Genomic DNA, 12658 nt, shown 5'->3' with positions numbered 1-12658 from the left:
TGCGTCACTTCTTTGGTTTCCTGGCTGCCATTGTCGTCCCCTGTAAGGGCCTCTGTATTGGCCTCTTCCTTGGCCACGTCTGTTCTTACCCCTTTGAAACTTTTCTGGATTAGGAAAGGACCAGTTTTTTGAAGGCCAATTCCTACTGAATCTGGGGGGTTGAACCTGGAGGAAATCTTTCACAGTCTGAACTGATTTTGCTTTTTCTTCGATGGTCTTTAACACATCCTTAGGATTTGCACCAAAAAGCTTGTTCTTTTCCAAAGGTGCATCCAGAAGTTTTGCTTTTACATGATCTGGTAGAGGTTGATCTTTTAACCAAGCATGTCTACGAATCACTGCCCCTGTCATAGCTGCCCTACATGAAGCTTCCAGTGCATCATATCCACACTGCAGGAAGTAAGTGATTGCTTACTTGCTGAGTGTTATGTACAGCTTCCTGCAATGTCTTCCTGTCTAAAGGATTAGGAGAAGATAATGTTTTTTGTAAATCTTCTAAGAGATAATCCTAATATTGTAACATATGAAAAAAGGCAATTTAAAGCTCTCATAGATAAGGTAGTGGATGTGTAAACCTTTTTGCCCCATCTCTCTAATGACCTTGCTTCCCTGTTGGAGGGCAAAGGATTTTTTGAGGTGGAGGCTGAAACTCCTTTAGGCCCCTGTGAAATAGTTTCCAAATCAGCAGTATGGGCCCTGAATAAATGGGAATGAGTTTCTGGGACCCTGTAATACCTGTCTGGCTTGGCTGGAGCAAGCGGAAGAGAATCAGGGGTAGCACTAGAGTCAGAATACAAATCATCCAGAACATCAAGTACAGGAGGAATAGCTAAGGGCCTGTGCTGAGGCTTCTTAAGGAAAGTCCTAAGGCATTTCCTAGAATCAGAATATTCCTGACCCTGCCACTTGAAATGTTCCCTCATGGTGTGCAGAACTTCCCCAAAAGAAATATCCTCAGGAGGGGAGGCCGAAGGGATGGAATCTTCTGCATCCGAGTCCTCATAGGTGTGGAAGAGCTCTTCCTGGCTATCAGAGTGGACAGAGCCCTCAGAGTCTTCATCTGAAGGAGTAGGGTCAGAGGGTTCAACCCGGGACCTTTTATCAGGAGGAGGCTGGGATGCTATCTCAGGATGGGCCTGTGAACCTCTAATCATGGAAATTAAATCCGCAGCCATGGACATAATTTGTGTCTCCGGAGTCGGCTGAGGTAAGGATTTAGAAGTAATATGCTTTGTTTTGCTGGCTGCCTTAGCCCTAGTGTAGGCCTTAATAGACATGGCCATAGGAGGCCTGGCAGCTCCACGTGCAGGAGTGACCTTGTCTACAGCAATGGTCTCGGGCATTTCCTCGGTTTCGGTATCTGGAGGAAAGTCTATAACTGGCGTCGGAGTAATGTCTGGAATCGGAGTAGTCGGTAATGCGGTGTTTTCGGTTCGGAGCGGTGGAGAGACCGTCTCAGAGGGAACCGGAGCACTCGCGCTAGGTTTTGGCGTGGAGTTGGTGGTAGACGCGGGCCGAGGATGTCGGTCCCGGTCTTTTCGCTTTTTGGGAGTTTGCGATGTCGGAAGATCCGACGGCATGGTGTAAGCAAATTTATCGGCGAAAAAATCTTCAGCGAACTCCGCCCGGCGCCTGAGTGTGCGCTTGTTGAAGTGAGCACAGGCTACACAGGCTGAGACGTCGTGGTCTGGGCCCAGGCAAGGGAGGCAGTAAGAGTGGAAATCCTTAGGAGGTATTTGTTTACCACAAAAAAGACAATTGTTAACTTTTTCAGTAATTTCTGACATCGGCTGAGGCAAGAAAAGGTCCCCAACGGGGTACTTAGCTTTTTTGATGACTTCGGTATCGTAGAATACAGGAGCTGACCAACCGGCACTTGCGAACTGCTTCTGCTTCAGGCACCGCGCGGCAAGAAAGACTGAAGAAAATGGCATCGGCTGATGCTTATGTACTCCAGCCGCTCTGACGTCGGAGAGAAATGCGACATCAGCCGACGTCGGACCCAGACTTTGGAATCCGACCGACCGAGGGCTGCCTGAGGCAGGACAACCCACATGTTATGACTGCAGTTGCATTCTTGAAGGACATCATCATCCAACTTGCAATGCTTAGTAAAGGTATGGAGAGAAGTCCAAATAGCAGCCTTAAGGACGGAACTGGTATCAAAAGATCATAGGAGGTTACTAGACTAATGGCCTTGTGGCCGCCCTTACAAGCCTAGCCAAGAGTTTATCTCCAAAAAAGAAACCTCAGTCAGCACCTGTCACCCCTGTCAATGAGGGACAAAGGTGGAACCCCTGGGACCAATTTCAAGATGTGCTTGTAAAGGGTCAGTGAGGTACTGTTTGACATGTATGGGAAGTCTACTCAAGACATGGGGCACCCTCTGGGAGACAAACTTGTCTCTCCAGCAGGTTTTGTTGATGTTGCATATTAGATTTAGGCCTATAGAGAGAGTAATGCGCAAGGAGTTAGACTTATGGGTATGGAGCATCTCTAGTAGGGCAGGGTCTGATACTGCCTTGTAGACGAGACACAGATCACCTCTGAGCAATCTGTACAATACTGAGTAGAGTGATAGTGATTTGAGCCTGCCTACACAGGACTGGTGCTGGAGGCCATGGATTCTCTTTGTGAGGTATTTCTGTGGCCTTTCCAGTTGATACAGGTGTTTGGAGAGGTACATACCAAATGGGGTGTTATACTCAATCATATGTCTAATGAGGGAGAAGTACAGGGAGGTAATAACCTCCTTTTTTCTGGATGCAATCCCTTTACTTATGAGATGAACCGAGTAAAAGGTTTTTCTGACAAGTGCCGCCAGATGATGGTCGAATGCAAGACTGATGTCAAGCTGAGTACCCAGGTGTCTCACCACAGGTTGTGTGCTTAGGGGGTTGCCACTGATGTGGTAATCAGTACGGGCCCTGTTTTTGCCAAATGGTACAATAATTTTTTTTACATTTAACTTAAGGCCATGACTTTGGCACCAGTCACTTGCAGCTGCGAGACCCTCTTGCAGTATGTTAACATAATTTGGGGAGTCAGTGACAGCAACCAACTTACAATCATCTGCAAACTTGGTCAGCTACAGGCCCTTTGTCTTTGCCTGGACCTCTGAGAAGTAGATGCCAAACAGTAGGGGTCCCAGGACAGATCCCTGGGGAACACCACTAGTGACAGGTATGCTGTCGGAGGTGGTGACACCTATTTTGACCTTACAGGTCCTATCAGTGAGCCACTTGGCCACCAACCTGACGATTCAGGGATTTACTCCAAACTGTGTTAGCTTTTCAATGATGCCAGAGTGAGGGATTGTGTCAAAGGCCTTATCCAATTCAAGGTAAGCTGTATGTACTGACTTTCCATCATCCAGGGCCCTGGTGAAAGGCTCAAAGAAGTCAACTAGGTTCAATATGCAAGATCTGCCCCTGATGAATCCGAACTGGGTGGGGTCAAGTGCTTGGAGATTGCCTCTGTCCTTGTTTATGAGACCTATAACAATATGCTCCATGGCTTTACAGATCACATGTCAAGCTAATGAGGCAATAGCTTCCTGGGTCAGTAGTGGCACTGCCTTTGTGCAAAGGGATGACAATGACAGGTCTCCACTCTGCTGGAATAAAGCCTGTAATTAGGCTGTGGTTTTACAGGGTGCTCAATGGCAAAGCTAGCTCTTACTGGAGATGGTGCAGAATACAGCCTGGGATACTATCAAGTCCCATGGAACCAGTGTTCTTTGCCTTGGATATGGCCTTCAACACTTGATCTATGGAGATGTGAGGTGGAGGACAAGTACTGGAGACGTCAAGTGGGTCTGGGGGGGATAGGGAGGTGAAGCTTGTGGTGAACCTATCAGCTAGCAGGTTGGCTAAGTCAACATGATCAGTGTAAGTGGTACCATTAAATACTAATTCGGAACAAACCTGGGTTTTGCCATGGAGGTTCCTGACATAACTGAAGGTGGCTTTGTAGTTTCCCTTTGTTTTGGAGGCTAGTTTCAATTCATAATTGGCTTTGGAGGTTTTCACTAGTTATCTAATTTGCTTGTTGGGGCTGAGGAGGGAGTTTTTCCAATTTGGAATCTGTTCCTTTTCACCCTTCGACAACAGTTTCTTCCTTTTGTTGTAAAGCCTGTTGACAGAGGATGTCCACTAGACAGGTTTGTGTTTCCTTGTGGAGCAGGTTTTAGTTCTGTTGGGCATGTTTGAGTCCATACAGTTGTACAGGTGCTTGTATACTGCATTGTATCCAATCCTTTGGGAAAACAAAGCTCCTGAAGAAGCAACGGCTTTAGCAGAATGAGGCTTTTCAGACGTAGAAAGACATTTTCTGTGAAAGGAATAAAAAAAGAAATGGCCTTAATCTATGAGCATATGGTTTGCTTAGAAACATTCAGACCTAGAGTTCTTGGATGGAAACAAAATGTTGCTCAGATTTGCCTTAGTCTTATCTAAATAATATCTGAGCTGTCTATGCAAGTCCAAATTGGGAAGAATCTTCTCACTAGAAGACAGTGGAGAAGGAAAAATGGAGGGTAAACTAATAGACTAATTAAGAGACCACTCATTAACCACCTTGGGCATAAAAGAAGGATTCATACAAAGAGACACCCCATCCCTACGAAAAACCTAAGGGAGGAGGAACAGCCACAAGAGCCTGGAGTTCACTGAATCTCTTAGCTGAAGTAAGGGCCAAAAGAAGAACAATCTTTCAGTACAGTGCTGCAAGAAAGCTGAAGGGCTCAAAAGGAGCCATGGTCAATTTTTCAGACACAAAACTGAGGTCTCAGTAAGGTGGAATATGCTTCCTGTGAGGTCTGTTATAAAGGACACCTTTAAGAAACTGACTTCAAACCTAGAGGCAAGAGAAGGAGTCACGGGCAGACAAGCAGAAATAGCTAAGAGGTGAGCTTTAATTGAAGAATATGCTAACCCGATATGGAGCAATTCACACAAATAGAAAACCAGAGGGATTCCCACATAAAAGGGATCTTGGTTACAAGAAAGGCACGAGACAGAAAATCTCTTCCACTTGGACAAACATTTCCTGGCCTCCTGCAGAACCTTAAGCATGTCCTCAAAAAAAAGGTGCCTAAAAGGGATCAAATCCTAATACCCACTGGATCAGTAGAAGAGTGGACAAGTGAGGATAGATCAGAGACCCCCTGTCTTGTGTGAAAAGGTCCACCATGTAAGGTAACGTGTGGTGATTACCCCTGGCTAGGTGAAGGGGGAACCAATGCTGCTTGGGCCAAAAGGGAATCACCATCAAGATTTTGAGGGAGTCTTGCTTGATCTTGAGCAGGGCCCTCAGATTCAGAGGAAGGGGAGGAAAGAAAGGAAGCTGTTCCTGAGGAGGTAGATGCATGCTCAGAAAGAAGGAATGGACGTTCACACCATGAAGTATCCTCGGTGGATGAAGGACAGAACCCAAAAGTCTTGATTGATCTTTAACTAACTGGGAAGGTACAGGAAAAGATGAAGGTATAAGGAGGCTTCTGAGAAGCAGGAGTTTGACTAGACTTAGCAGGAGATAAACTCCTATCACCGCTTCTTACTTTTAGGAGGAGGGTAACGCTGTCTGCCAACAAAAGCAGATTCAGATGGCTAATTTCTATGAAACCTAGGTATAGGAGATACAAAAATATGTTTCAAGCCCTGTAAGACCTCGTCTTTATCCTGGAAGGACTTAAAAAGCTCAGCAGCAGCAGAAAAGTACAGTTGTGTACACTTACCATAAATGTAGCTGTTCGAGTTTATTCACTGTTGCAGTCATCACATTTGGGTTATCTGCTTGTAGTAGCCCTCAGTCGGCCTGATTAACAAAGTCTTGGGTTCTGTCAGTTGCTGTCCCTGCTTCAGTGGCATCAGGTCGTCAGGGGTATAAAGCATGCAGCCAACGCCATTACATCAGTTTTTCTTGCCCCAGATGTCAGGTGCCCCCCTAATGGGAAGCAATTAAATCTATAAATATACAAGGTTATACCTCCAACAAAAAAGTAAATACACCAAAAAGATTTTGAGCATAAAAAAGAAGAGTAGAGGTACAGCCAAAAGAAGTAAGGGGGATGGAGGGAGGGTAACCATGACTGCAACAGTGAATACACTCGAACATCTACATTTATGGTAAGTGTACACAACTGTACTATGTTCTTTGTGTTTTACTGTTGCAGTCATCAAATTTGGGTAGATTCCCAAAGCTAAGGATGGGAGGAGGAATTTAGATAGCATTAGGATCAGCTATAAGGCCCTGCAAGACTGCAGTGGCAAAGCCAGCTCTAGATTTAGAGAAAACTGGCAGATGGTAATGCTTGGTGAAAGTATGTACAGAACTCTAGGAAGCAGCTTCTGGGATGTTCCTGGTAGAGACGCCTCTGAGAAAGGCTGTAGATGTAGATGCAGCCCGGGTTGGGTGGGGTCTAATCCACTGTGGGATAGGTTTTTCATGGTGCTTGTAGCAGAAATGAATGTAACGGTCTATCCATTTGGAAATGGTTTGCTTTGAAATAGCCTTCCCCTCTGCATCAGAATCCTCATAGGTAGATAAAGGCAAATCCTGGTCATCAGAGAAAACAGAAAATTCAGAATCCTGGTCAAAAGTATCATAAGTAAACTCAGTCCTAGGTCTCTTAGAGGGGAAAGGCTGACTTCCCCTGATTAAAGTAACAAGGTCTTCGGCCATTCTTATCATTAGTTTTTTTAGGCATAGAGGCCTGACCATGAGGTCTGGACGTCAGTTTTCTAGGCATGGTACGAGATTTAGGCCTTGAAGAAGATGACGACGTTGGTTTAATATGCAAGCCAGTAGGCCTGAATACACCCTCAGAAGCCAGTGCCTGCACAGTGGCTCCGGACCCATCCAAAGTAGGGACATCCGCAGGTTCCACAATTGAAGCATTTTGTGGCATACTGGACTCTGAATGGGTCTCAGTAGAGGCCTGCGAATCAGAAATAACGGGTCTCAGGGGCTGCGAAAGCACCTCACTGAGTACCGGTGAACTGGAGAGTGGCTTAGGAGAAGTGTTGTCAGCAACTTTGGACCTAGGCGGCCTGTCTCTGATTTTATCTTCACATTTTTCAGAATGACGGTAGTCGGATGGCTTACCGAAGACATACCAGGATAACTGAACCGAGCACCAAAATATTTAGAAGCGAAAATATACAGACTACAGATAGTTCATGGTTTAAATAAGGCACAAAACCAACAGCGAGGTATGTCGTGTTCAGGGCCTAGACAAGAAATACAGTACGAATGAAAATCTTTATGAGGTATTTGCTTTCCATAAGTAATGCAATTATTTACTTTTACTGACATCGGTTTAGAGCAAGAAAAAGTTTCCCCAACGGGGTACTTAGCGTTTAGTTGAAGACTTTGGTTCTGAAACTCTAAAAACAAAAATTTCAGGAGCCGGCCGACCGCCACTTGCGAACTGCTTCTGCTTCGGGCACCGCACAGCAAGAAAGACTGATGTAATGGCATCGGCTGCATGTCTTATACCCCAGACCACCTGCCGTCAAGGAAGAAGGGACAGCAACCGACGCAGGACCCAAGACTTTGTTAATCAGGCTGACTGAGGGCTACTGCAAGCAGATAACCCAAATGTGATGACTGCAACAGTGAAACACGAAGAACATCAAAAAGGTTCTTATTATCAAGTGGAGCACCCAACAATTTAGCCTTAATATCATCAATAAAGGACTGGAGATGGACTCTAGAATAACATCTTAAAACAGAACCAAAGGCAGCAGCCCAAAATGAGGCATCAGCTGTATCAAAACTGCATTTAGAGTGGCGAGCTATGTGAGAAGTAGAACCCAAAACAGAAAGGGACAAAACCTTCCTTACTGAATCCAAAAGGTTAAAGATTGCCTGAGAAGCTTGAGAACGGACTAAAACATACCTGGTCATGTGTGTCAGATAATTAATTGTTCAAAAAGCTATGGTGGCAGCAATATACATCTTTTTGCCTAAATGTTCCTGTCCTTGTCTGAAAGAAGTAGTTTAGTAGAAGGCAAAAATTTAGAGGATTTGGCAAATGAGACTGACATTGAAGGATCAGCAAAAGGGCATTTGTACAAGAACTTGCACTCACCAGACACCTTGTAAAATCTATCATGTTTCTTAAGGGTTGGAGGATGAGAATCAGGAGCCACAGAGGCTGCTGAAAAGATAACTGGAAGGGTAGCAGAGACTGGAGGCACAGCAGAGGGCTTAGGAGACTGTCTGGAAGAGTTCATAACACCTTTTTTGAATATGAGAAACCTGAAAACAATCCGATTTGAAATATTCTATCATTAGAGAAATAGTGTCCCTAAAGGGGAGTTTTTCCAAGGGAGAGTCTGGACTAATAGAATCTTTCTCCTCGGATACATAATCCAAGGAAGAGGGATTTGAGAGGAATAAGTCAAAGACTCTTCCCTAGAATCCAAAATCCTCTTCAGAGGATTCCTACTCTCTGGGCCTCTTAAGGGGAGTAAAAGACCAAGGAAGAGCAGGAACAGAACTCCTTGGGGAGGCTTTAAGGTCATTAAGGCATTAAACAATCCCTGGGTAAAATCCTACCATTCACACTAGGAATCTCTAGTAGCAAGGAAACATGCTTTTTTTTGCTTTGTTTTTTTTCTTTTCAGGGATATCCTACCAAAAAAAAAACCTTGCAGGTTCGGACCCTTGCCTACACTCAACCAAAATTAGAAGTAATCTCCTCCCAAACCAGGATTTTCAGTATCCCCTCGGTCCCTCTGAAACCATCAGCTAAGGTTCCCCCTCAACATCTGGAGTGGAAGTTCGCAGAGGCTCTGAGGATGTGTGAGAAGTCAGATCCATGCCATCCTTTGACAGGGTCACAGCAGAGGAAGCAGAGACAACAACTGGCTGATTCTTTGGGCTCTCATCACCCTTAAGAGAGATGTCTGGGGGAGGCGACACAGCAACCAATTTAGGCCAGAGTTTTTTGGCCTTTTTCTTGACAGGCAGCTGACTTTTGGGATGGAAAGATTCTGCCATAACACCTAGTGCCAACAATTTAAGATGCTGGTTCTCCAGGTAAACCAACAAGGAGAAAAGATGACTAAGTAGATTCCTAGGGACAAATGCTTGGCAGACAGAACAATGTGTATGATCGTGAGAAGCAACCAAACAGAAGAGACACTGCTCGTGATGACCTTTCTGGGGAGTCTGTTTCCCACACTGACATTTTCACTTACTGGATGAAATGTAAACGTACAAAAATAAAATAGAAAAAGATAAGAAAAAACCCCAGTGGGGGTACATCACCTTTAAGCCCTACACCTTGAGCGAGGAGCATACGTGTTGATGTACAAACTGTATAAATTCCTAAGGCTTTGGTATACTAGCCGGACAATGGGGTACCCTTGACAGGGAATCCCTTATGTAAAGAATACCGCAACAGTGATATGGAAAAGACATCTTAATTTACCCTATGTAGTCGTCACTCTGTTCATTACAGTAGTTTCCGTTCTTCTGTCAAACAAATCTTGAAACAGCAGGAAAACATGTTTACAACCCTGGCTTGTATGGCCAGAAAAAGTAATCAAATGTACTTACGACAAGTTTGCAGTTTCTTGTAAGTTTCTTCTCTCTCTCTGATTTAACCGTTTGTAGAAAAAGGAACTAAATATATGTATTCTTTCTGCATCTTGCTTTTTTAATTTTTCTAAAACCAAATACCTAGCAAGTAAATAAGAAATTAAGATACAATGAAAGCCAAGCTAACAAAAGAATACAATATAAAATGTTATCAACATCACATTACGTCAGCAAAGAAGGTAAATAAGCCTGTTAAGACTGCAGCGGCTGAGGACTCAGAAAAGCCACATCAAATTTCAGTACAATATAAAAGGTATGTGAAAGGTTATACAGACTACCTTATATTCAAGGGTTCACAACATAAAATTTAAAATGTCAAACACTAAAATTATTTAGAAAATTATTTAATGTGTGTACTACCGAACTTACCTTTAACATTAGACTGGCTTGACTGCAAAACTGTGACATACACTGGTCTGAGGTAAATGCCCCATCATTAGTCTAAATATAGAATGCTGTTTTGCAAGTGACTTGTCAGAACAACCTCTGTTATTTATAGCAACCTTTAAGTATTAATGAGTAAACTGTTTTTTTTTTTTTTTTTTTTTTGGAAGGGTGGTTGTCCTCTGCATCCACAATGATGTGGGGGGGGGGGGGACTCGGCTTCCACACTCCTGAAATTATATGTACTAATTCCATTTTATATAGCAGTTGAAGTAAAACCTAACCACTTAAACTGAATGAAAACTTAAAGCTAGTATCCATAAATTAGGGGGCAGAGATCACAGCAGCTCACAATTCACAATGCGTGTGTGGGGGGCAGGAGCAGTGGGGAAAAACTTCCACTGTAACATTTATATTTTACTGTTTTGTTATTGAATCTCTTACACTGTGCTGCATCAGTACATTTATGACATTAAAGACCACAAATGGAATCTGAATATGTAACACTAGATGACTCTATAAGTACCCACCACTCTAAGACTGCACTGACGAAGGTGTGAAATTTAGTCAAAACACAGCTCATTCTCGTTTACATGCTATATTTAATACACAGTGACAGAATTAGTACACTGTAACCAGTTAACATTAGAATATTTTTAAAGAAAGAGTTGGGCACTCACAAATTAAATCTACTTGTTTGTGTCTTTCAGCTTTTCCCTGGTTAGGGGTCGCCACAGCGGAACTTCGGTCAGCTAATGATTGGCAGTTGAATTTTACGTATCGGCTTGCCAGGCCTGACGCACAACCTTCAACGAAGGTATGCCCATTCACGCATGTCTCCACGCAGAAGACGCTCTAGCTGAGAATCGAACCGGACAGCATCTTACTATGAGGCGACAACGCTACCACAGCACCAGCACCGCGGATACAAATTAAATCTACTGGTTTGCTGAAAAACTGGAATAATGACTGTAGTTCATAGGTAACACAAGCAGAGTCTACAACATGGCACATTGCAAACATTTTCCATTACTGAATCAGGACATTCAGCACTGCTGAAAACACAAAGAGCTTGATTCAGAATGGTTATCGGTTTACCTTCATGTGTGCATTTTGCACACGGGCGAACAGCAGATGTGCGAAAGGACGTCTGCAAAGTCTGCAAATGTCAAAAGCAAAAAGGTTCGAATGTGCAATGAGCGAATGCACAGTGACATTTGCTCATTGAAGATTTGGCATTTTGGGGCGGATAGCACTTTAGTGGAGATTGGAAAATGGTCCCTTTTCCCCATTGTAGTGCGATCTCAGAGTTAGTATATTAAAGTAGGGATTGTGGGGGGAGCAGGGTGGCTTGCCCCTCTGCTTTACACTTCAATACATTTTGTATTCAACATTTACGTTCGAAAATCAGCGAATCTGCTTTTCGATTTGCTGATTTTCGAACATCGGAAACTGTCGCGGTTTTGTTTTTCGTGGTTACAATTTGCTCATATGAGCAATCCCACGAGTGCGTTCCACCTTTGTAAAGATAAAAGTACAGTTTTGTACCTACCATAAATGTAGATGTTCGAGTGCTCATACAGCTGCAGTCATAACAGATGGGTTATCCTGCCGTCAGGCGGGTCCTTGGTCGGCCGAATTCCAAAGTCTAGGTCCGGCGTCGGTTGTCGTCGCTTCTTCCCTGACGTCAGTACGGCAAGGGTATAAAAGAACCAGCCGACACCATCATCTTCAGTTTTTCTTGCCCCAGATGTCAGGTGCCCCCAGAAGGAAGGCAAAACAAACTTATGTAATCATGCAATATAGCATAAACAAAAAACAGTAGTTGCAAGCAAATACACCATAAAAGAATACCCCAAATAGGTTGTATGAGAAGGTGTTTGTCATAAGGCCTGTCCTAAGAGGGGATGGAGGGGGGGAAACCTGGACTGCAGCTGTATGAGCACTCGAACATCTACATTTATGGTAGGTACAAAACTGTACTATGTTCATCGTGCATACAGCTGCAGTCATAACAGATGGGAAGAATCCCAAAGCTAAGTAGGGGTGGCAGGCACTAAGTGGAACTAGGAGGAGCAAGGATGCCCTGCAAGACAGCTGTGGCAAATCCCGCTCTAGATTTAGAGTAAAGTGGAAGGTGATAGTGTTTGGAAAATGTGTGCACTGAACTCCAAGTGGCTGCTTCCAAAATGTCCTTGGTAGGAACCCCTCTTTGGAAAGCTGCAGAGGTAGCTGTGGCCCTTGTGGAGTGAGATCTGATGCTTGAAGGCACAGCTTTTCCATGAAATGAGTAACAAAAGCGTATGCAGTGGGCTATCCATTTTGAGATTGTCTGTTTGGAGATAGCCTTTCCTTGAGCACCTGTAGCATAAGACACAAAGAGTTGCTCGGATTTCCTGAATGGCCTTGTCCTGTCCAAATAATAACAAAGTTGTCTGTGAATGTCCAATGAATGCAGTAGTCTTTCTCCTTTGTTTTGTGGATTAGGGTAAAAGGTAGGTAAGTGGATAGCCTGATTCAAGGCTACACTGGATACTACCTTTGGCATAAAGGTAGGGTTGGTTCGTAAGGAAACTCTGTCCTGATGGAAAATGATGAAAGGTTGCAGAGCCATGAGGGCCTGTAGTTCCGAAACCCTGCGTGCTGAGGTGATAGCCCGAAG

At 44.0% G+C, this 12658-nt stretch overlaps 1 protein-coding gene across 2 annotated transcripts in view; it reads right to left on the bottom strand.

The window, feature by feature from the left end:
• SENP6 (SUMO specific peptidase 6) overlaps nucleotides 1–12658 on the bottom strand; it is a gene marked incomplete in the record, with an annotated part of 3063818 nt that overhangs the window by 734126 nt on the left and 2317034 nt on the right. For both annotated transcript variants that reach the window (XM_044070093.1, XM_044070102.1), the window contains 1 exon segment: nucleotides 9571–9693. In XM_044070093.1, coding sequence (XP_043926028.1) covers nucleotides 9571–9693 — 123 coding nt within the window.

Source organism: Protopterus annectens, chromosome 1.part0 (genome assembly GCF_019279795.1).
Source record: "Protopterus annectens isolate FY-2018-M chromosome 1.part0, PAN1.0, whole genome shotgun sequence".
Lineage (NCBI taxonomy): Eukaryota > Metazoa > Chordata > Ceratodontiformes > Protopteridae > Protopterus > Protopterus annectens.
This window is presented reverse-complemented; position numbering and strand designations above follow the sequence as displayed.